The sequence below is a fragment of the Anolis carolinensis genome, unplaced genomic scaffold, assembly GCF_035594765.1.
Source record: "Anolis carolinensis isolate JA03-04 unplaced genomic scaffold, rAnoCar3.1.pri scaffold_7, whole genome shotgun sequence".
NCBI classification, from domain to species: Eukaryota; Metazoa; Chordata; class Lepidosauria; order Squamata; family Dactyloidae; genus Anolis; species Anolis carolinensis.
In genome coordinates, this window is record NW_026943818.1 from 29,648,085 (window position 1) to 29,675,210 (window position 27,126).

General features: G+C 40.0%; 1 protein-coding gene across 1 annotated transcript in view; it reads right to left on the bottom strand.

Annotated features, from left to right (window-relative positions):
* The window catches only part of baz1b (bromodomain adjacent to zinc finger domain 1B), a 61,673-nt gene that overhangs the window by 34,450 nt on the left and 97 nt on the right, over positions 1–27,126 (bottom strand). Inside the window, 9 exon segments of the mRNA XM_062959229.1 lie at positions 2,094–2,232; positions 4,925–5,846; positions 5,848–6,594; positions 10,880–11,077; positions 13,856–13,977; positions 16,940–17,168; positions 17,300–17,444; positions 21,529–21,645; positions 26,863–27,126. The exon segment at positions 26,863–27,126 is cut by the window's right edge and continues 97 nt beyond it. Of these exon segments, the coding sequence (XP_062815299.1) occupies positions 2,094–2,232; positions 4,925–5,846; positions 5,848–6,594; positions 10,880–11,077; positions 13,856–13,977; positions 16,940–17,168; positions 17,300–17,444; positions 21,529–21,645; positions 26,863–26,987 (2,744 nt within the window). The 5' untranslated portion in view covers positions 26,988–27,126.

Consider the following 27,126-nt stretch of genomic DNA (forward strand, 5'->3'; position numbering starts at 1 on the left):
TCCTTTATTTCCTTTATTGGCCTTCGTGTCTGATTCCCAGCGCTCACGCTGCCTGAGGTGTCACAGTCGGGCGGGAGCAGGGGTGCCTCGGATGGTTGGGGGGCCGTAATCGGACCGCGGGACGTAGCTTGGACCCCCCTGCTCTCTAGACCAGGGGTCCCCAAACTTTTTAAACAGGGGGCCAGTTCACAATCCTTCAGACCGTTGGAGGGCTGGACTATAGTTAGCCACCGAACAATAATAATAATTAATAATAATAATAATAGCAATAATAATAAAAAAGAGGGTTAGAAGAGACCCTTTGGGCCATTAAGTCCAACCTCCTTTTGCCTCTGGCACCAAAAGCACAAGCAAAGCACCGCTGACAGATGGCCACCCATCCTCAATATTAATAATAATAATAGCAATAATAATAAAAAAGAGGGTTGGAAGAGACCCTTTGGGCCATTAAGTCCAACCTCCTTTTGCCTCTGGCACCAAAAGCACAAGCAAAGCACCGCTGACAGATGGCCACCCATCCTCAATATTAATAATAATAATAGCAATAATAATAAAAAAGAGGGTTGGAAGAGACCCTTTGGGCCATTAAGTCCAACCTCCTTTTGCCTCTGGCACCAAAAGTACAAGCAAAGCACCGCTGACAGATGGCCACCCAGCTTCAATATTAATAATAATAATAATAATAGAGTTGGAAGAGACCTCTTGGGCCAGAGTCCAACCCCCTTCTGCCTTTGTGCAACAAAAGCACAAGCAAAACACCCCTGACAGATGGCCACCCAGCCTTAATGTTAATAATAATAATAATAATAATAATAATAATAAGAAACTCCTCAAAACACAGCAGACAAAAAACCAGTACAAGAAAACCGCACTACAAACTAGAGCTGACAGCTGGCACAACAAAACACTGCATGGAAAGTTCCTTGACAAAATTGAAGGAAAAGCTGATAAGGAGAAGACCTGGCTCTGGCTCACGAATGGGACCCTGAAGAAGGAGACAGAAGGCCTGATCCTTGCAGCCCAGGAGCAAGACATCAGGACAAAGGCAATTCAGGCCAAGATCGAAAAATCAGCTGATGACCCAAAATACAGACTGTGCAAGGAAACCGACGAAACCATGGATCATATCCTCAGCTGCTGTAAGAAAATCGCACAGACAGACTACAAACAGAGGCACAACTATGTGGCCCAAATGATTCATTGGAACTTATGCCTCAAGTCCCACCTCCCAGCAGCAAAGAACTGGTGGGATCACAAACCTGCAAAAGTACTGGAAAATGAGTATGCAAAGATACTGTGGGACTTCCGAATCCAGACTGACAAAGTTCTGGAACACAACACACCAGACATCACAGTTGTGGAAAAGAACAAGGTTTGGATCATTGATGTTGCCATCCCAGGTGACAGTCGCATAGATGAAAAACAACAGGAAAAACTCAGCCGCTCTCAGGACCTCAAGATTGAACTTCAAAGACTCTGGCAGAAACCAGTACAGGTGGTCCCGGTGGTGATGGGCACACTGGGTGCCGTGCCAAAAGATCTCAGCCGGCATTTGGAAACAATAGACATTGACAAAATCACCATCTGCCAACTGCAAAAGGCCACCCTGCTGGGATCTGCACGCATCATCCGAAAATACATCACACAGTCCTAGACACTTGGGAAGTGTTCGACTTGTGGTTTTGCGAAACGAAATCCAGCATATCGATCTTGTTTGCTGTGCCATACAACGTCGTTGTGTCAATAATAATAATAATAATAATAATAATAATAATAATAATAATAGAGTTGGAAGAGACCTCTTGGGCCAGAGTCCAACCCCCTTCTGCCTTTGTGCACCAAAAGCACAAGCAAAACACCCCTGACAGATGGCCACCCAGCCTTAATGTTAATAATAATAATAATAATAATAATAATAATAATGGTTCTTAGAGAAGAAGAGACCCCTTGGGTCATTTAGCCCAACCCCCTTATGACCTTGTGCTGTGGGGGCCGGACAAATGGCTTTGATGGGCCGCATCCGGCCCCCGGGCCTTAGTTTGGGGACCCCTGCTCTAGACTGATGCCCCCCCCCCGCGCCCCCCCCTACTCACCGGTTGTGGTTGCGGTCAGTGCCGATGGGCGTCCTGCGCATGACCAGCCGGGCCTTGGCGATGCCGTCCTGGAAGGCCTTCTCGGCCGCGGCCTTGTGCTTGCGGACACGCTCCTCTTCCGCCTCCCGCTCCAGTTTCACTTCGGGGACGGAGAAGACAGCCACTGGTCAGCACCCCACAAACACTACCCACCCACCTACCTCCCTCCCTAACACTATCCACCCTCTCTATGCTGATACTGTGCTATGCTAATAAATATAAAACATTCTATGTACATATAATATTGATCACAATATTATCATGCATTACCATGTAGTACTAACAATCTATATATATATAAAAGAGTGATGGCATCACGGCAGCGGACAAAACAACAAAAGTAAACACCCCACAACCTCGAAAATTGACAGCACAACCCCTCATCCATGCCTCTAGGTTGATACAACAAAAAGAAAAGAAAAATAAAGTCCTAATTAGAGGGAGAGGAATAATTGTTTTTATCCAATTGCTGCCAGTTAAAAGGCTAAGCTCCGCTCACTTGGTCTCCTAGCAACCCACTCAGCCCAGGGGACCCTTTTCCTTAACTACCACAAATTCCTTAATACTTTATTTCCCATACCACCATACTTCGCCACAGCAACGCGTGGCTGGGCACAGCTAGTAATACAATATAATAATATTACTGAATATACTCGAGTAGAAGCCTCGACCTCGGATAAGTGAGACTCTACTGTATTAGTATACTGAATCGTACTATTAAATTGCAATATTAGTATTAGTATTATATACAGTATACAATATACAGTAGAGTCTCACTTATCCAAGCTAAACGGGCCGGCAGACGCTTGGATAAGCGAATATCTTGGATAACAAGGAGGGATTAAGGAAAAGCCTATTAAACATCAAATTAGGTTATGATTTTACAAATTAAGCACCAAAACTTCATGTTATACAACAAATTTGACAGAAAAAGTAGTTCAATACGCAGTAATGTTATATTGTAATTACTGTATTTACGAATTTAGCACCAAAATATCACGATATATTGAAAACATTGACTACAAAAATGGCTTGGATTATCCAGAGGCTTGTATAAGCGAGGCTTGGATTAGTGAGACTCTACCGTATTAGTATATTATACTATCTTCTATATATATAAAAGAGTGATGGCATCACGGCAGCGGACAAAACAACAAAAGTAAACACCCCACAACCTCGAAAATTGACATCACAACCCCTCATCCACGCCTCTAGGTTGATACAACAAAAAGAAAAGAGAAATAAAGTCCTAATTAGAGGGAGAGGAATAATTGTTTTTATCCAATTGCTGCCAGTTAAAAGGCTAAGCTCCGCTCACTTGGTCTCCTAGCAACCCACTCAGCCCAGGGGACCCTTTTCCTTAACTACCACAAATTCCTTAATACTTTATTTCCCATACCACCAGACTTTGCCACAGCAACGCGTGGCTGGGCACAGCTAGTATATCTATATGGGAAATGAAGTATTGAGGAATTGGTGCGTTGTGTTGTAACAACCGTGAGGCAAGGCTTTTGTGTTGTGTTGCCAAGTTTCGTATTTCTGGGGCGTTTAGTTGTGTTGTTATAGTCATGGTGCAAACAACCCTTTTATATATATAGATTTTAATGATGTATTTTTATAGTTTTAATTGATTAAATGTACTGTTTTTGTTTTATTATTATGTTCTTGGCATTAGATGTTGCCTACTGTTGTAAGCCACCCTGAGTCCCCCCCGGGCAGGGTATAAATGCTGGAAATAAATAAATAAATATAAATTATTTATTTATTTATTTCCAACATTTATATCCTGTCCTTTTCACCCGAAGGGACTCAGGGTGGCTTACAACAGTTAATAATAATAATAATAATAATAATAATAATAATAATAATAATAATAATAAACCAGTGCAGGTGGTCCCGGTGGTGATCGGCACACTGAGTGCCGTGCCAAAAGATCTCAGCCGGCATTTGGAAACAATAGACATTGACAAAATTACGATCTGCCAATTGCAAAAGGCCACCCTGCTGGGATCTGCACGCATCATCCAAAAATACATCACAGTCCTAGACACTTGGGAAGTGTTCAACTTGTGGTTTTGTGATACGAAATCCAGCCTGTCTATCTTGTTTGCTGTGTCATAATAATAAAATAATAATAATAATAATTTTATTTTTGTACCCCGCCACATTTCTCCCCAGAGGGACTCGGCAACAATTCAATGCCAACACATAAATAAACATAACAATAAATAAAATCCATTGCAAACCATTAATACAATATAAAAATATACAATACAATATAAAAATATAAAAACATATACAGTAGAGTCTCACTTATCCAACACTCACTTATCCAACGTTCTGGATTATCCAACGCATTTTTGTAGTCAATGTTTTCAAAACATCGTGATATTTTGGTGCTAAATTCGTAAATACAGTAATTACTACATAGCATTACTGCGTATTGAACTACTTTTTCTGTTAAATTTGTTGTGTAATATGATGTTTTGGTGCTTAATTTGTAAAATCATAACCTAATTTGATGTTTAATAGGCTTCTCCTTAATCCCTCCTTATTATCCAACGTATTCACTTATCCAACGTTCTGCCGGCCCGTTTATGTTGGATAAGTGGGACTCTACTGTAGTTAAAATCCATTTAGTCAATATCCTCGTACTTTAGCCATAAATCAGTCCAGGTCGTCTTTATTAATTATTCATCGAAAGCCTGGGCACATAGCCATGTTTTTAAGGCTTTTCTAATAAATTATTATTATTATTATTATTATTAGTTGAACCCCATTGGTGGGCTTACCCCGCATCTGCATCTCCTGCTGCTCCCGCTCCTTCTTGGCCTGGATGGCCTGCAGCCGGCGGCTCTTGACGGTGCTGATCATGTCCTCGGCCTCGGTGGCGGGGGGCCTGGCCTCGGCCTTGGTGCCCTTGGCCTCCTCGGCCGGCGGGGCTGCCTTCTTCTTCCCCTCGGCCGTGGCGGCGGCGGCGGTGCCGTTGCCCATCTCCTTGCGCTTCTGCTTGGCGGCGCGCTTCTTGTCGTTCTCCTCCTTGAGCACGGCCAGGCGCTCCTTCCAGAGCTCGGCCGAGGCCTGCTGCTTGGACTCCACGTGGTCCTGCACCGAGTAGGTCATGAGGATGCGGTGGCAGAGCGCCACCAGGATCTGCAGCTTCTCCTCGCAGCCCAGCTCAAAGAACTCGGCCGACTCCAGCTTCTCCAGGAACTCGTCGCGCACCTCGTCGTCCTCGAAGGCGGGGGGGGCGGTGGCGGGGGGCCCCTCCTCGGGGGCGCTAGCGCTGGCGTGGCTCTCCTCCTGGGCGTCGGACTTGCGCAGGCAGAGGCGCACCAGCTCGGAGGCGGAGTGCAGGGTGAGCGGGATCTCGGAGAGCTTCATGCCCAGCTCCAGGTAGTCCTCGGCGATCTCGTCCTGGAGCAGCGTCTGGAGCAGCACCACCAGGATGCGGTTCAGGTAGAGGAAGCCTCCCCGCTCGGCGCACAGGGCCTCCATCAGCGAGGCGGCCGTGACGGGGTGCTGGGCGTCGGGCAGGAGCAGCCCCGAGTAGCAGCTGAGGAACTCGGTGACCATGGCCACGTCCCCGAAGAGGGCGTTGGGCAGGCCCTCGGGGGTGTCCACCAGGCGGAAGGCCGGCAGCGGGGCCCCCGCCGGCAGGGCCTGGTCCTCGAAGCGCCGCTGCTTCTCCAGCCGCTCCCGGGTCTCGCGCTCCCCGCCGCTCCCGCGCCTTGGCCTTCAGCTTCTCCTTCAGCCGCTCCCGCTTCTCGGCCAGGAAGGCCTGCCGCTGCGCCTCGCTCATGGCCGCCCAGGTCTTGCGGTGCTCCAGCAGCTCAAAGCGCTTCTGCACCAGCGCCCGCAGCTCCTCGGGCAGCCGGGCCCGGTCCTCGGCCGAGAGCAGACGCGCCGCCTTGGACACCACGCAGGACAGGGCGCTCTTGCGCTCCTCCCGGCCCTTGTTCTCCCGGTAGTAGGCGATCAGGTGCAGCGCGGCCGGAGGGAGGCGCTTGGAGGGCTTCCCGCCCCGCGGAGAGGACGACGCCGACGCCGACGCCGACGAGGGCACCTTCCCCGGCCGGCCCTTGGCCGCCATGTCCAGCAAGGTCATCTGCTTCAGCTTCCTCTTGGAGGACGAGGCCTCCTTGCGGGGCGAGCGCCCGGCCGCCTTCTGCCCGTTCAGCAGCCGCTTCCCCCTCGGGCCGCGCTTCCCGGGGCCCAGCTTCCCCGTCGACACCAGGCGCATGACCTCCTCCAGCTCCTCCGCCGGCGTCTTGGGGGCCTTGGCGTTCTTCAGCTTCAGCGGCGTCCCCGAGGGTTTCTTCAGGGCGGGGCCCCCGCACCACAGCCCCGGGGAGGGGGCCCCACCGCCCTCGCCCGCCTTGGCCTTCTTGGGGGGGCGGCGCTCCGACGACGAGGACGAGGAGGCGCTCTTCCGCTTGGTCGAAGGGTTCAGCGTCAAATACTGGAGAAGCAAAGAGCAGAAGCCATACAGGTAGTCACTAAGAGCTCCAAACACAGCTTTTCTCAAAAGTAGGCACGCATAATCATAATCTATATATATAAAAGAGTGATGGCATCACGGCGACCCACAAAACAACAAAACTACAGGCCCCCCAACCTCGAAATTTGACAACACAACCCGTCATCCACGCCTCTAGGTTGATACAACAAAAAGAAAAGAAAAATAAAGTCCTAATTAGAGGGAGAGGAATAATTGCTTTTATCCCATTGCTGCCAGTTAGAAGGCTAAGCTCCTCCAACTTGGTCTCCTAGCAACCCAATAAAAAATAATAAAAAACACTAAAAAATAATTAAAAACACTAAAAAATTAATACAATAAAATACTATAACAGAAAATAACTAAAAATAATACAAGAAAATAATAAAATATAATAAATAAAAAGATAACTTACAATAAAATTAATAAAAAAATACAAATAACGTCAAATAAAAATTACACAACAATTTTTAACCAATACCACCACCACTTTGCCACAGCAACGCGTGGCCGGGCACAGCTAGTAAACTAATATTATGCTAAACTAATAATATCACTAATACCGTGTTTCCTCGAAAATAAGACAGTGTCTTATATTAATTTTTGCTCCCAGAGATGCGCTAGGTCTTATTTTTCCATGAAGAAGAATTCACATTTATGGTTGATCCAAAGAATGAACATTTATTATATACTGTACAGTAGTTGTCATCACAAACCAGCATAACCAGACAAACTACAGTAGAGTCTCAGTTATCCAACATAAACGGGCCGGCAGAATGTTGGATAAGCGAATATGTTGGATAATAAGAAAGCATTAAGGAAAAGCCTATTAAACATCAAATTAGGTTATGATTTTACAAATTAAGCACCAAAACATCATGTTGGACAACAAATTTGGCAGAAAAAGTAGTTCAATACGCAGTAATGCTATGTAGTAATTACTGTATTTATGAATTTAGCACCAAAATATCACGATATATTGAAAACATTGACTCCAAAAATGTGTTGGATAATCCAGAATGTTGGATAAGCGAATAAATTTGGATAATAAGGAGGCATTAAGGAAAAGCCTATTAAACATCAAATTAGGTTATGATTTTACAAATGAAGCACCAAAACATCATGTTAGACAACAAATCTGGCAGAAAAAGTAGTTCAATATGCAGTAATGCTATGTAGTAATTACTGTATTTATGAATTTAGCACCAAAATATCACGATATATTGAAAACATTGACTCCAAAAATGCGTTGGATAATCCAGAACGTTGGATAAGCAAGTGTTGGATAAGTGAGACTCTACTGTATCAAGAATTTGTTCTTACTACTATTATTATCTATATATATAAATGAGAAATGGTGTCCTCCCCCTCCCACTAAACAACAAAAGTACAAGCCCCAGAACCTCGAAATTTGGCAGCACAATCCACCATCCTTGCCCCTACGTTCCGACAACAAAAAAAAAGAAAAATCAAGTCCTAATTAGAGGGAGAGGAATAATTGTATTTAGCCAACTGCTGCCAGTTAGAAGGCTAAGCTCCGCCCACTAGGTCTCCTAGCAAAGTACTCAGCCCAGGGGACAGGCAGAATTAGGCCTCACTTAAGCCTCTTCCACACTGCCTATAAGATACAGATTATCTGATTTGACACTGCCTTTTATGGCAGTGTAAAAGGGTCCCCTGATGGCACAGTGTGTTAAAGCACTGAGCTGCTGAACGTCTGGACCAAAAGGTCCCAGGTTCAAACCCTGGGAGCTGAGCGCCCGCTGTTAGCCCCAGCTTCTGCCAACCTAGCAGTTCGAAAACATGCCAATGTGAGTAGATCAATAGGTACCGCTCCGGTGGGAAGGTAACGGCGCTCCATGCAGTCATGCCAGTGGCCACATGACCTTGGAGGTGTCTATGGACAACGCCGGCTCTTCGGCTTAGAAATGGAAATGAGCACCAACCCCCAGAGTCAGTCACGACTGCACTTAACGTCAGGGGAAAACCTTTACTATGCTAATAATATATTATATTGCATATACATATAATATTGTTAATAACATTACAACATAATGTCATACATTATCATATCAATTCACTATTATAATTATATATTATATATAACATGTAATATTACTAATAATATTGTGCTATAGTATAATGTAATAATATGTGATTCTTATGTTGTGCTATGCTAATAATATATTGTATGTCCATATAATACTGATATTATATTGTAATACAGTATTCTCTCACTTATCCAACACTAGCTTATCCAAGGTTCTGGATTATCCAACACATTTTTGTAGTCAATGTTTTCAATACATCGTGATATTTTGGTGCTAAATTCGTAAATACAGTAATTACAACATAACATTACTGCGTATTGAACTACTTTTTCTGTCAAATGTGTTGTATAACATGATGTTTTGGTGCTTAATTTGTAAAATCATAACCTAATTTGATGTTTAATAGGCTTTTCCTTAATCCCTCCTTATTATCCAAGATATTCACTTATCCAACGTTCTGCTGGCTCGATATGTTGGATAAGTGAGACTCTACTGTATTACTAATAATATTGTGCTATAGTACAATATAATAGGTGATGCTTGGAGGTGTCTAAGGACAACGCCGGCTCTTTGGCTTAGAAATGGAGATGAGCACCAACCCCCAGAGTCAGACACGACTGGACTTAATGTCTGGGGAAAACCTTGACCACCAATTCACTACCACCAATTCCTTAATACTTTATTTCCCAGAACACCAGACTTCGCCACAGCAACACGTGGCCGGGCACAGCTAATTATATAATATCCTAGCTGTGCCCGGCCACGTGTTGCTGTGGCAAAGTATGGTGGTATGGGAAATAAAGTATTGAGGAATTGGTGGTAGTTAAGGTCAAGGGTCCCCTGGGCTGAGTGGGTTGCTAGGAGACCAAGTGAGCAGAGCTTAGCCTTTTAACTGGCAACAATTGGATAAAAACAATTATTCCTCTCCCTGTAATTAGGACTTTATTTTTCTTTTCTTTTTGTTGTATCAACCTAGAGGCATGGATGAGGGGTTGTGCTGTCAATTTTCGAGGTTGTGGGGTGTTTGCTTTTGTTGTTTTGTCCGCTGCCGTGATGCCATCACTCTTTTATATATATAGATAATTATTCTATATTATTATTATTATTACTATTACTATTATTATTGTTATTATTATGTATAATTATTCTAGATTATTATTATGACTATTACTATTATTATATTATTGTTATTATTATTATTATGTATCATTATTCTATATTATTATTATTATTATTATTATTACTATTATTATTATTATTATTCAATTGGAAGGGACCCCTATTATTATTATCAACCTAGAGGCATGGATGAGGGGTTGTGCTGTCAATTTTCGAGGTTGTGGGGTGTTTGCTTTTGTTGTTTTGTCCGCTGCCGTGATGCCATCACTCTTTTATATATATAGATAATTATTCTATATTATTATTATTATTACTATTACTATTATTATTGTTATTATTATGTATAATTATTCTAGATTATTATTATGACTATTACTATTATTATATTATTGTTATTATTATTATTATGTATCATTATTCTATATTATTATTATTATTATTATTACTATTATTATTATTATTCAATTGGAAGGAACCCCTATTATTATTATCAACCTAGAGGCATGGATGAGGGGTTGTGCTGTCAATTTTCGAGGTTGTGGGGTGTTTGCTTTTGTTGTTTTGTCCGCTGCCGTGATGCCATCACTCTTTTATATATATAGATAATTATTCTATATTATTATTATTATTACTATTACTATTATTATTGTTATTATTATGTATAATTATTCTAGATTATTATTATGACTATTACTATTATTATATTATTGTTATTATTATGTATCATTATTCTATATTATTATTATTATTATTATTATTACTATTATTATTATTATTATTCAATTGGAAGGGACCCCTATTATTATTATCAACCTAGAGGCATGGATGAGGGGTTGTGCTGTCAATTTTCGAGGTTGTGGGGTGTTTGCTTTTGTTGTTTTGTCCGCTGCCGTGATGCCATCACTCTTTTATATATATAGATTGTATATAGATATAATGTCTACCCCCACACTCGTCTATTGTATCCTCTCTCTTTCTGTCTCTCGATCCATCCATCTGTCCATCAATACCCCCCCCCCCCCGTCTCCTCCTCCGCCCGGCCCCCCAGACCGACCGACCGACCGAGGCCTCTCCCTCACCTTGTAGGGGTCGAGCAAGAAGTCGCTGAATTTGCTGGGCAGGCCGTACTTCTTGACCAGGTGGTCCTCCACCACCCAGGGGGCGTTCTCGCCCATCCCGGCCCGCAGCGCGTTGTGGCGGATGAAGTAGCGCAGGATCTCCTTGTTGGGCGGCCGCTCCGTCCGCACCAGGCTCTCCGCCGGGACGTTGCTGATGATCTGGGCAAGACACAATAATAATAATAATAATAATAATAAAATAATTTTATTTTTGTACCCCGCCACCATCTCCCCAGAGGGACTCGGGGCGGCTTACAGATAAAAAACCCAGCATACAGTAATATCAAATACCAAATAACAAATAATCTATATATATAAAAGAGTGATGGCATCACGGTGACCCACAAAACAACAAAACTACAGCCCCCCCCCCAACCTCGAAATTTGACAACACAAGAAATTATTTCTAAAAAAAAGTATAAAAGTATTTATTAAAAAGTAAATAATACTAAATAAATTATTTATTAAAAAAGGATAAAAGTATTTATTAAATAAAAAAATTAAAAAGTATAGAGATATATATTAAAAAATTAAAAAATACTAAAGAAATCTATATATATAAAAGAGTGATGGAATCCCGGCGACCCACAAAACAACAAAACTACAGGCCCCCCAACCTCGAAATTTGTCAACACAACCCATCATCCACGCCTCTAGGTTGATACAACAAAAAGAAAAGAAAAATAAAGTCCTAATTAGAGAGAGAGGAATAATTGCTTTTATCCATCTATATATATAAAAGAGTGATGGCATCACGGCGACCCACAAAACAACAAAACTACAGGCCCCCCAACCTCGAAATTTGTCAACACAACCCATCATCCACGCCTCTAGGTTGATACAACAAAAAGAAAAGAAAAATAAAGTCCTAATTAGAGAGAGAGGAATAATTGCTTTTATCCATCTATATATATAAAAGAGTGATGGCATCACGGCGACCCACAAAACAACAAAACTACAGGCCCCCCAACCTCGAAATTTGTCAACACAACCCATCATCCACGCCTCTAGGTTGATACAACAAAAAGAAAAGAAAAATAAAGTCCTAATTAGAGAGAGAGGAATAATTGCTTTTATCCATCTATATATATAAAAGAGTGATGGCATCACGGCGACCCACAAAACAACAAAACTACAGGCCCCCCAACCTCGAAATTTGTCAACACAACCCATCATCCACGCCTCTAGGTTGATACAACAAAAAGAAAAGAAAAATAAAGTCCTAATTAGAGAGAGAGGAATAATTGCTTTTATCCATCTATATATATAAAAGAGTGATGGCATCACGGCGACCCACAAAACAACAAAACTACAGGCCCCCCAACCTCGAAATTTGTCAACACAACCCATCATCCACGCCTCTAGGTTGATACAACAAAAAGAAAAGAAAAATAAAGTCCTAATTAGAGAGAGAGGAATAATTGCTTTTATCCATCTATATATATAAAAGAGTGATGGCATCACGGCGACCCACAAAACAACAAAACTACAGGCCCCCCAACCTCGAAATTTGTCAACACAACCCATCATCCACGCCTCTAGGTTGATACAACAAAAAGAAAAGAAAAATAAAGTCCTAATTAGAGAGAGAGGAATAGTTGCTTTGATACAATTGCTGCCAGTTAGAAGGCTAAGCTCCTCCAACTTGGTCTCCTAGCAACCCAATAAAAATAATAAAAAATACTAAAAAATAATTAAAAACACTAAAAAATTAATACAATAAAATACTATAATAACAGAAAATAACTAAAAATAATACAAGAAAATAATAAAATATAATAAATAAAAAGATAACTTACAATAAAATTAATTAAAAAATACAAATAGCATCAAATAAAAATTACACAACAATTTTTAACCAATAACACTACCACTTTGCCACAGCAACGCGTGGCCGGGCACAGCTAGTAATAATAATAAAACTTTATTTATATACCGCCCTATCTCCCGGATGGGACTCAGGGCGGTTTACAGTCATAAAAGCAACACAAACATTACATAACAACATAATACACATTATTAAACAAGGTAAAATAATACAATTATAACAATAAATCACACTTACATGACCAGATCAAGGGGTCATGTAAAAACACACAAATAAATTAAAAAATCACAATCATTATAAAAAACATGAAAAACACAGCAACAAAAACATAAAATGAGCTGGGCAAAGTACACTGAATATAATAATAATGTAATGCAATAATAATGATGATGATGTAATAGTAAAAATAATGTAATACTAATACTGTAATAATGTAATAATAATAATGTAATAATAATAGTGATAATGTAATAATAATAATAATGTAATAATAACGATGCAATAATGATATGTAATATTAATAGTGATAATATAATTATAATAATGTAATAATAACGATGCAATAATGATGATGTAATGTTAATAGTGATAATATAATAATAATAATGTAATAATAACGATGCAATAATAATGATAATGTAATGTTAATAGTGATAATATAATAATAATAATAATAATAATGTAATAATAACGATGCAATAATAATGATGATGATGTAATATTAATAGTGATAATATAATAATTATTATTATTAATATTATTATTATTTTATTTTTGTACCCCACCACCATCTCCCCAGAGGGACTTGGGGCGGCTTACAGATATAAAACCAGCATACAGTAATATCAAATACAAAAACATGCAAATAAATTTAAAAGGCATTAAAAAGTCACAATCATTATAAAACACATGAAAAACACAGCAATAAAAACATAAAATGAGCTGGGCAAAGTGCACTGAGTGGAACTTGTAAACAAGAAGGAAGTTAAGGTCATGGGAAGAGCCTTAAACTTTGAGGTAGGACCTGCTTGGCTTGTTTGCCTTTTTAAATACACGCAGTTTATGATGGACATCATTATCCCCCGCTTTGGAGACCCCGCCCCACTCACCTTGTCCTCGTTCTGCAGCTTGACGTCGTACTTGTGGGGCAGGAACTTGGGGGGGACCCACTTCCGCTCGTCTTTCTTCAGCGAGGTTGGGAGCTTCCGAGGGGATCGGCGCGCCCGGTCGTCTGAAAGAAAGGAAGGGGGTGAATTTCAGACCCCAACAAGATCAACATAATAATAATAATAATAATAATAATAATAATAATAATAATAATAATAATTTTCTTGTTTTTTGTCTGCTGTGCTTTGAGGAGTTTCTGAGCTTTGATTGCAGTCAAAAATCAGAAACTCCTCAAAGCACAGCAGACAAAAAACCAGTACAAGAAAACCGCACTACAAACTAGAGCTGACAGCTGGCACAAGTAAAACAAGCCGTCAAAGAAGAAGAACATGCCCTGGCAGAATATGGGAAGCAAAGTGAAGAACCTGCTTTGATTGAAGTCAAAAATCAGAAACACCTCAAAGCACAGCAGACAAAGAACCGGTACAAGAAAACCGCACTACAAACTAGAGCTGTCAGCTGGCACAAGTAAAACAAGCCGTCAAAGAAGAAGAACATGCCCTGGCAGAATATGGAAAGCAAAGCGAAGAACCTGCTTTGATTGCAGTCAAAAATCAAACTCCTCAAAGCACAGCAGACAAAGAACCGGTACAAGAAAACCGCACTACAAACTAGAGCTGTCAGCTGGCACAAGTAAAACAAGCAGTCAAAGAAGAAGAACATGCCCTGGCAGAATATGTCAAGCAAAGCGAAGAACCTGCTTCGATTGAAGTCAAAAATCAGAAACTCCAGTACAAGAAAACCGCACTACAAACTAGAGCAGAATCATATTATCTGCGCATATTACAGCTGGACAACATCAAGCATGAACATGTGAAGACTGTGGTCAGCAAAGGGTCAGAAAAATTCTCAAAAGCAAGCTCAATGGAGGCAACACCATCAAGGCTATAAACACCTGGGCCATACAAAGCACAGCCGACAAAAAATCAGTACAAGAAAACCGCACTACAAACTAGAGCTGACAGCTGGCACAACAAAACATTGCATGGAAAGTTTCTTGACAAAATTGAAGGAAAAGCTGATAAGGAGAATAATATAATAATAATAATAATAATAATAATAGCACAGCAGACAAAAAAAACAGTACAAGAAACCGCACTACAAACTAGAGCTGACAGCTGGCACAACAAAACATGGCATGGAAAGTTCTTTGACAAAATTGAAGGAAAAGCTGATAAGGAGAATAATATAATAATAATAATAATAATAATAATTTTATTTTTATACCCCGCCCCATCTCCCCGAAGGGACTTACATGGGGCCAAGCATAGGTCACAAACAATGTAAAACATAACAATAAAACAATCAATCAACAATAAAACCAAGTCATGGGTCAACATAATAAATATACTATGAGAAGACCTGGCTATATATAACACATAATTCATATTATTATATGGTATTATTATTAGTATTATATTGTACAAAATGATATTATTATCAATATCATATGTATATACAATATATTATATTATTAGCATGGTACAATATTAGCATTATATATTACTATATTGAACTATACTACTATACTGTAATATTATATGTAATATATAACATACTAGCTGTGCCCGGCCACGCGTTGCTGTGGCAAAGTGGTGGTGGTATTGGTTAAAAATTGTTGTGTAATTTTTATTTGACGTTATTTGTATTTTTTAATTAATTTTATTGTAAGTTATCTTTTTATTTATTATATTTTATTATTTTCTTGTATTATTTTTAGTTATTTTCTGTTATAGTATTTTATTGTATTATTTTTTTAGTGTTTTTAATCTTTTTTAGTGTTTTTTTTTTATTGGGTTGCTAGGAGACCAAGTTGGAGGAGCTTAGCCTTCTAACTGGCAGCAATTGGATAAAAGCAATTATTCCTCTCTCTCTCTCTAATTAGGACTTTATTTTTCTTTTCTTTTTGTTGTATCAACCTAGAGCCGTGGATGATGGGTTGTATTGTCAAATTTCGAGGTTGGGGGGCCTGTAGTTTTGTTGTTTTGTGGGTCGCCGTGATGCCATCACTCTTTTATATATATATAGATAATTAATATTATTATATGGTATTATTATTAGTCTTATATTGTACAAAATGATAATATTATTATCAATATCATATGTATATGCAATATATTATATTTTTAAAACTGATATAAAAATATCTATATATATAAAAGGGTAATGGTGTTTCGGCCTAGGACAAAACAACAAAACTACACATCCGAGAGACACTAAACTTGGCAGCACAACCCCTCATCCATGCCTCTACGTTTATACAACAAAAAGAAAAGAAAAATAAAGTCCTAATTAGAGGGAGAGGAATAGAATCATAGAATCATAGAATAGTAGAGTTGGAAGAGACCACATGGGCCATCCAGTCCAACCCCCTGCTAAGAAGCAGGAAATCGCATTCAAAGCACCCCCGACAGATGGCCATCCAGCCTCTGCTTAAAAGCCTCCAAAGAAGGAGCCTCCACCACGGCCCTGGGGAGAGAGTTCCACTGTCGAACTGTCGAATAATTGTTTTTAATCCCGTTGCTGCCAGCTAGAAGGCTAAGCTCCACCCACTTGGTCTCCTAGCAACCCACTCAGCCCAGGGCCACTTCAATCAGGCCTCTTCCACACTGCCTATAAAATACAGATTATCTGATTTCAACTGGATTATATGGCAGTGTAGACTAAAGATGAGCACCAACCCCCAGAGTCAGACACGACTGGACGTAATGTCAGGGGAAAACCTTTACCCTTGACCTTAACTACCACCAATTCCTCAATACTTTATTTCCCAGACCACCAGACTTCGCCACAGCTACGCGTGGCTGGGCACAGATAGTTATATTATAACGTGTAGCCGGGCCTTAGTTTGGGGACCCCTGATACAACCAGTAGAACTATTATAAATCCAGCCCTGGAGACTGTGTGTTTACTTCTGAACCTAACGCACTCTGTCTCATTGAAAAATAGTTTTAAGGTTCGCAAAGGATTCGCAAAGAGAGCAACAGGACGCCGGGTTCGATTTCGCGGCTCTCGGCGCAACTCACTCAGGCTCTCCCTCCTGCCGGTGGCGGGGTCCTCCTCCTTGAGGGCCGGCTCCTTGGGGAGGTCCGTCAAGGCCTGGCCGGAGTTCTCCTTGTCGCTGGAGGGGGAGTCGCAGGCCCCCTCCGCCTTCTTCTCCGCGGCCGCGGCCACCGCCGAGGCCTCCTCCTCCGTGGGCGGCTCCAGCGGGTGGACGGTCAGCACCTTCACCCGCAGGAGCTTCTCCTTCCCCACCTGAGCGGAAGGAGAAAAAGAGGGCGCAGGTGACACTCAACTCGACCACGCTTCTCCACTCTTCTCGCCAACAAGCGGAGGCTTCATCCAGACAAGGCAGAGGTCCTCCCGGTCAGTCTCGGGGGGCCTACCTCAAAGTCGCACTCTTCTCCCACCGCAAACTTGGTCATGATCTCCAGCCAGGAAGAGTCGACCAGCTTCTCCAAGGAGATGGTGTTGTGGTGGACCATCTCCAGGACCAGCTTCTCGTACCAGACGGGGAATTCCTCCTTCAAGCTGGGAAAGAGGAGCAGACCCCGTGTCAGCAAACAGCCATCAATGATAGTGATTATAACAATATAATCTCTATATATAAAAGGGTAATGGAATCACGGCACCGGACAAAACAACAAAACTACAGGCCCCCCAACCTCGAAATTTGACAACACAACCCATCATCCACGCCTCCAGGTTGATACAACAAAAAGAAAAGAAAAATAAAGTCCTAATTAGAGGGAGAGAAATAATTGTTTTTATCCCATTGCTGCCAGTTAGAAGGCTAAGCTCCGCCCACTTGGTCTCCTAGCAACCTCCTCAGCCCAGGGGACAGGCACAGTTAGGCCTCACTTAGGCCTCTTCCACAGATTATCTAATTTGCACTGGATTATAGGGCACTGTAGACTCAAGGCCTTTCCACACAGCTATATAACCCATTTAGAATCTTATATTATCTGCTTTGAACTGGATTATCTTGACTCCACACTGCCATATAATCCAGCCTTCCAAGCAGCAAGTCTATTCCTTTGTATTCCAGCTCATCAAACAAGGAGTCCCATAAGAAGAAAATGGCCAGGCTTTGAGGCTGCAAGGCTGTTCACTGCTATTCCACCTGGCCAACAAAGCATTCCCATAAGCCACAGCAACGCGTGGCCGGGCACAGCTAGTAACAATATAATATACTAGCTGTGCCCGGCCACGCGTGGCTGTGGCAAGGTGGTGGTGGTATTGGTTAAAAATTGTTGTGTAATTTTTATTTGACGTTATTTGCATTTTTTTTATTAATTTTATTGTAAGTTATCTTTTTATTTATTATATTTTATTATTTTCTTGTATTATTTTTAGTTACAGTATTTTCTGTTATTATAGTATTTTATTGTATTAATTTTTAGTGTTTTTTATTATTTTTTATTGGGTTGCTAGGGGACCAAGTTGGAGGAGCTTAGCCTTCTAACTGGCAGCAATTGGATAAAAGCAATTATTCCTCGCTCTCTAATTAGGACTTTATTTTTCTTTTCTTTTTGTTGTATCAACCTAGGGGCATGGATGACGGGTTGTGTTGTCAAATTTCGAGGTTGGGGGGCCTGTAGTTTTGTTGTTTTGTGGGTCGCCGTGATGCCATCACTCTTTTATATATATAGATTATAACAGAGCTTTGAACAATAGAAGCAGCATCAACTTCAACTATGTTTCAGGATATAATGACAGACCCGGTTTGGACACACCTACATGTTTTAATGTAACTTAATTTTAAATTGAAATGGAATGTTATTGTAATTGTTTAGAGTATAAAATTTACTATGGACAAGTCACTAGTTTTACTTACCTTTGCCCCCACTCAAGCCTTACTTTAAGGGAATAATTAATTTTAATCTTTTTATTCTGTATTTGCACAAATACCTAGGAGTGGGTTGGCAGGCTGGTAGGCCGGGATGCTTTGTATCTATACATGGCTTTACTGTATGTATGGGTAAGTGTGTACGTTTTGTATGTTTCACATGTTTTGATATGGTCAAAACTGACTAATCAATAGAGTTGTTGTTGTTTAATTGTTTATATGTGTGTTTTATATTTGTAAGCTGCCCTGAGTCCCCTTATTGGGTGACAAGGGCGGGGTAGAAATACTGAAATAAATAACTAAATAATATATAATATTAACATTATGCTATGCCCCTGATGGTGGCGCAGTGTGTTAAAGCACTGAGCTGCTCAACTTGCAGACCAAAAGGTCCCAGGTTCAAATCCCGGGAGCGGAGTGAGCGCCCGCTGTTAGCTCCAGCTCCTGCCAACCTAGCAGTTCGAAAACAAGCCAATGTGAGTAGATCAATAGGTACCGCTCCGGTGGGAAGGTAACGGCGCTCCATGCAGTCATGCCAGTGGCCACATGACCTTGGAGGTGTCTATGGACAACGCTGGCTCTTCGGCTTAGAAATGGAAATGAGCACCAACCCCCAGAGTCAGTCACGACTGGACTTAACGTCAGGGGAAAACCTTTACTATGCTAATAATATATTATATTGCATATACATATAATATTGATAATAACATTACAACATAATGTAATACATTATCATATCAATTCACTATTATAATTATATATTATGTATAACATGTAATATTACTAATAATATTGTGCTAGAGTATAATGTAATAATATGTGATTCTTATGTTGTGCTATGCTAATAATATATTGTATGTACATATAATACTGATATTATATTGTAATACAACGTAATAATAATAGTACACTATTTTAACTATGTATTATATAATACATGTACTATATCTAATAATAATATTGCAGTATAGTGGTATAGTGCAATATAGTAATAATATATAATGCTTATATTGTGCTATGCTAATAATATATTATATTGCATATACATATATTGATAATAACATTACAATGTCATACATTATCATATCAATACACTATTATAATTGTATATTATATATAACATGTAATATTACTAATAATATTGTGCTATAGTACAATATAATAATATGTGATGCTTATGTTGCGCTATGCTAATAATATATTGTATGTACATATAATACTGATATTATATTGTAATACAACATAATAATAATAGTACACTATTTTAAATATATATTATATAATACATGTACTATAACTAATAATAATATTGCAGTATAGTGGTATAGTACAATATAGCAATAATATATAATGCTTATATTGTGCTATGCTAATAATATATTATATGGCATATATATATAATATCAATAATATTACAATGTAATACATTACCATATCAATACACTATTATAATTGTATATTATATATAACATATAATATTACTAATAATATTGTGCTATAGTACAATATAATAATATGTGATGCTTATGTTGTGCTATGCTAATAATGTATGTACATATAATACTGATATTATATTGTAATACAACGTAATAATAATAGTACACTATTTTAACTATCTATATATATAAAAGGGTAATGAAATTTCAGCCAACAAAACTACACATCCCAGAAACACTAAACTTGGCAGCACAACCCCTCATCCATGCCTCTACATTCATACAACAAAAAGCTCCAGCTACCCCAGAAAACGGCCAGGCTTTGAGACTGCAAGGCTATTCACTGCTATTCCACCTGGCCAACAAAGGATTCCCATAAGCCACAGCAACACGTGGCCGGGCAAAGCTAGTATATTATATAATACATGTACTATAACTAATAATAATATTGCATTATAGTGGTATAGTACAATATAGTATTAATATATAATGCTTACATTGTGCTATGCTAATAATATAATATACTAGCTGTGCCCGGCCACGCGTTGCTGTGGCAAAGTGGTGGTGGTATCGGTTAAAACTTGTTGTGGAATTTTTATTTGACCTTATTTGTATTTTTTTTAATTAATTTTATTGTCACTTATCTTTTTTATTTATTATATTTTATTATTTTGTTGTGTTATTTTTAGTCATTTTGTTATAGTATTTTATTGTATTAATTATTTTAGTGTTTTTTATTAATTTTTATTGTATTATTTGTATTTATTTTTTTATCATTATTTTATTAACACTGGGCTGAGTGGGTTGCTAGGAGACCAAGTGAGCGGAGCTTAGCCTTCTAACTGGCAGCAATTGGATAAAAACAATTATTCCTCTCCCTCTAATTAGGACTTTATTTTTCTTTTCTTTTTGTTGTATCAACCTAGAGGCGTGGATGATGGGTTGTGTTGTCAAATTTCGAGGTTGGGGGGCTTGTAGTTTTGTTGGTCGCCGTGATGCCATCACTCTTTTATATATATAGATTGCATGTACATATAACTTGTAAGCGGGATATAAATGTCGCAAATAAATAAATAAATAAATTTACTCCATGATGGGGAAAAAAAATCAATTTACATAGTTAGACGTCAAACATAGGTAGGGCACTGATCTTTCATACAAATAATGTTTTGTTTGTTTATTGTTACACCTTTTTCTCGTGAGTTTCCAACTCCCTTCTCGCCGAGCTCCGGACACCCGAAAGTTAGTTCCGGGGCCGGAAGAGGCTTCGTTTTGCAATAAAGCCAAGTTTAGACTTTAGAGGGAGAGGCTCCCAGGTTGCGCCACTTACAGCTCGGCCACTTCCTGCTCCTCCTCCCAGGCCTCTTTGTGGGTCAGCTGGCTGCTGCCGGTGCTCTTGCAGGTCCAGATCCGCTGGCCGTACTTCTCCAGCCGGGCCTCGTACTCTCTGGAGGAGAAGGCGCTCAGGAAAACAGCCAAGGGTGGGTTTCAACAGAACAAAGACCCCTCGCTCAAGTACGAAATGCACCAGGCATCATCCTCCCTTCATACAATCGGATGAGCAAACCAGGAAATAATAATAATAATACTTGATAAAACCATTGATCATATCCTCAGCTGCTGTAAGAAAATTGCACAGACAGACTACAAACAGAGGCACAACTATGTGGCCCAATTGATCTTATGGAACTTATGCCTCAAGTACCACCTCCCAGCAGCAAAGAACTGGTGGGATCACAAACCTGCAAAAGTCTTGGGAAATGAGCACGCAAATAATAATAATAATAATAAAGAAAATTGCACAGACAGACTACAAACAGAGGCACAACTATGTGGCCCAGCATATCTATCTTGTTTGCTGTGCCATACAACGTCGTTGTGTTGATAATAATAAAGAAAATTGCACAGACAGACTACAAACAGAGGCACAACTATGTGGCCCAAATGATCCTTTGGAACTTATGCCTCAAGTACCACCTCCCAGCAGCAAAGAACTGGTGGGATCACAAACCTGCAAAAGTCTTGGGAAATGAGCACGCAAATAATAATAATAATAATAATAATAATAATAATAAAGAAAATTGCACAGACAGACTACAAACAGAGGCACAACTATGTGGCCCAAATGATTCATTGGAACTTATGCCTCAAGGACCACCTCCCAGCAGCAAAGAACTGGTGGGATCGCAAACCTGCAAAAGTCTTGGGAAATGAGCACGCAAATAATAATAATAATAATAATAATAATCATAAAGAAAATTGCACAGACAGACTACAAACAGAGGCACAACTATGTGGCCCAATTGATCCATTGGAACTTATGCCTCAAGGACCACCTCCCAGCAGCAAAGAACTGGTGGGATCGCAAACCTGCAAAAGTCTTGGGAAATGAGCACGCAAATAATAATAATAATAATAATAATAATAATAATAATAATAATAATCATAAAGAAAATTGCACAGACAGACTACAAACAGAGGCACAACTATGTGGCCCAATTGATCCATTGGAACTTATGCCTCAAGGACCACCTCCCAGCAGCAAAGAACTGGTGGGATCACAAACCTGCAAAAGTCTTGGGAAATGAGCACGCAAATAATAATAATAATAATAATAATAAAGAAAATTGCACAGACAGACTACAAACAGAGGCACAACTATGTGGCCCAAATGATTCATTGGAACTTATGCCTCAAGTACCACCTCCCAGCAGCAAAGAACTGGTGGGATCACAAACCTGCAAAAGTCTTGGAAAATGAGCACGCAAAGATACTGTGGGACTTCCGAATCCAGACTGACAAAGTCCTGGAACACAACACACCAGACATCACAGTTGTGGAAAAGAAAAAGGTTTGGATCATTGATGTCGCCATCCCAGGTGAAAAACAACAGGAAAAACGCAGCCGCTATCAGGACCTCAAGATTGAACTGCAAAGACTCTGGCAGGAACCAGTGCAGGTGGTCCCGGTGGTGATGGGCACACGAGGTGCCATGCCAAAAGATCTCAGCCAGCATTTGGAAACAATAGACATTGACAAAATCACCATCTGCCAACTGCAAAAGGCCACCCGACTGGAATCTGCACGCATCATCCGAAAATACATCACACAGTCCTAGACACTTGGGAAGTGTCCGACTTGTGATTTTGTGATACGAAATCCAGCATATCTATCTTGTTTGCTGTGTCATAAAATAATAATAATAATAGATAATATAATAGTAATTCTATATTATTGCATGGCAGGAGGTTGTATTAGACAGCCCTTGGGATCCCTTCCAACTCAATAATAATAATAACAATAATATTAATAATAATAGTAATTCTATCTTTGGATCCATTCAAACTCTCAATAATAATAACAGTAATAATAACAATAGTAGTAGTAATTCTACCTTGGGATCGGTTCAAACTCAATAATAATAACAACAACAATACTAATTCTATCTTGGGATCCACTGAAACTCAATAACAACAACAACAACAACAACAACAACAACAACAACACTTGGGAAGTGTCCAATGTGTGATCCAATACAACAGCCAGCAGAGTGTCTGCTGTGGACTCACCTTGTTGTGTTTCAATAATAACAATAATAATAGTAATTCTATCTTGGGATCCATTCAAACTCAATAATAATATTATTATTATATTAATAATAATAGTAATTCTATTTTGGGATAATCATATTAATTCTGTATTATTGCATGGCAGGAGGTTTGACTGGACAGCCCTTGGGGTCCCTTCCAACTCAATAATATTAATATTAATAATAATAATAATAATAGATAATATAATAGTAATTCTATATTATTTTATGGCAGGAGGTTGGACTGGACAGCCCTTGGGGTCCAACTCAATAATAATAATAATAACAATAATAGTAATTCTATCTTTGGATCCATTCAAACTCTCAATAACAATAACAGTAATAATAACAACAGTAGTAGTAATTCTATCTTGGGATCCATTCAAACTCAATAATAATAATAATAGATAATAATATCATAGTAATTCTATATTATTGTATGGCAGGAGGTTGGACTGGGCAGCCCTTGGGGTCCCTTCCAACTCAATAATAATAATAATAATAATAACAATAATATTAATAATAGTAATTCTATCTTGGGATCCATTCAAACTCAATAATAATAATAGATAATAGTAATTCTATATTATTGCATGGCAAGAGGTTGTATTAGACAGCTCTTGGGGTCCCTTCCAACTCATTATTATCATTATTATTATAAATAATAATAGATAATATAATAGTAATTCTATATTATTGTATGGCAGGAGGTTGGACTGGACAGCCCTTGGGGTCCCTTCCAACTCAACAACAATAATAATAACAATAATATGAATAATAATAGTAATTCTATCTTGGGATCTATTCAAACTCAATAATAATAATAATAATAATAATAATAATATCATCATCATAGTAATTCTGTATTATTGCATGGCAGGAGGTTTGACTGGACAGCCCTTGGGGTCCCTTCCAACTCAACAATAATAATAATAACAATAATATTAATAATAATAGTAATTCTATCTTGGGATCCATTCAAACTCAATAATAATAATAATAATAATAAAATACCAAACCTTTTATCACCATTATATTCTATTGCCAGCCACACTGTCACTCTATTTCCACACAAAGAAGTCCTCGTGACCATTCTAAACGAGGGACACTCTACCTGATTATTGCCATCCACTGAAGACACACCATACATTATTATAATTCCACATCAGATACCAAACCTCTTATCATGATTATATTCCATTTCCAGCTACACTGCCACACTATTTCAACACAAGGAGGGACACTTTACCTTTACCCATCCACTTAAGAGACACCATACATTATTATAATTCCACATCAGAGATACCCAACCACTTATCATCATTATAGATAGTCCATTCCCAGTTACACTGCCACTCTATTTCCACACAAGGAGGTACTTGTGACCATTCCAAACGAGGGACACTCTACCTGATGATTGACACCATACATTATTATAATTCCACATCAGAGATACCCAACCTCTTATCATGATTATATTCCATTTCCAGCTACACTGCCACACTATTTCAACACAAGGAGGGACACTTTACCTTTACCCATCCACTTAAGAGACACCATACATTATTATAATTCCACATCAGAGATACCCAACCACTTATCATCATTATAGATAGTCCATTCCCAGTTACACTGCCACTCTATTTCCACACAAGGAGCTACTTATGACCATTCCAACCAAGGGACACTCTACCTGATGACTGCCATCCACTTAAGAGACACCATACATTATTATAATTCCCCATCATCCTCACTATATTATATTGCCAGCCATACTGTCACTCTATTTCCACACAAGGAGGTACTTATGACCATTCCAACCGAGGGACACTCTACCTGATGATTGCCATCCACTTGAGAGATAAGATACGTTATTATTATTAAACATAAAATAATAATAATATATTATTATTCCACATCAACATCTTATCACCCTCACTATATTCTATTGCCAGCCACACTGTCACTCTATTTCCACACAAAGGACTTGTGGCCATTCCAACCGAGGGACACTCTACCTGATGATTGACACCATACATTATTATAATTCCACATTAGAGATACCAAACTTCTTATCATAATTATATTCCATTCCAAGTTACACTGTCACTCTATTTCCACACAAAGAAGTACTTATGGCCATTCCAACCGAGGGACACTCTACCTGATAATGGCCATCCACTTAAGAGATGCCATACATTATTATAATTCCACAACAGGTATACCAAACCTCTTATCATCCTCACTATATTATATTGCCAGCCACACTGTCACTCTATTTCCACACAAGGAGCTACTTATGGCCATTCCAAACGAGGGACACTCTACCTGATGATTGACACCATACATTATTATAATTCCACATCAGAGATACCAAACCTCTTATCATGATTATATTCCATTTCCAGTTACACTGCCACACTATTTCAACACAAGGAGGGACACTTTACCTTTACCCATCCACTTAAGAGACACCATACATTATTATAATTCCACATCAGATACCAAACCTCTTATCATCCTCACTATATTCTATTGCCAGCCACACTGTCACTCTATTTCCACACAAAGAAGGACTTGTGGCCATTCCAAACGAGGGACACTCTACCTGATGATGGACATCCACTTAAGAGACACCATACATTATTATAATTCCACATCATCCTCACTATATTCTATTGCCAGCCACACTGTCACTCTATTTCCACACAAAGAAGGACTTGTGGCCATTCCAAACGAGGGACACTCTACCTGATGACTGCCATCCACTTAAGAGACACCATACATTATTATAATTCCACATCATCCTCACTATATTCTATTGCCAGCCACACTGTCACTCTATTTCCACACAAGGAGGTACTTGTGACCATTCCAAACGAGGGACACTCCACCCCTGGTGGTCCTCTTGCCTCAGGGCCCGCTCTGGGCCTCCTTCCGGCCCCCCAAAGGAAGACCCCGAGCCGGCCAAGGGAGAACAAAGGGCGCGCGAGGCGGCTGAGGGTGAGGCCTAGTGCCAGGCCCGAGCCCTGCCTCGCGTGAGCGGGCGCCCCGCTTCCTCCGGGCGAAGGATACTCTCTGGAGCGGAAGGCCTCCCTGGTGTGGGCCACGACGAAGCGCTCCTCGGGCGGCTCCCCCGGCGACGGCGGGGAGAGCGGCTTGGCCAGCGGGAAGGGCTTGCGGCCTAGCAGCGGCGCCATGGCCTCCTCCAGGCCCCGCTCCGCCGCGAGAGAAAATGGCGCGCGAAACAACAACAAACGAAGGCTGAGGCGGGAGGGCGACGAAATTGGCGTGCGCCCAAGTCCCGCCCCTTTTCTCGACCCCCGTCTCCCTACTGGC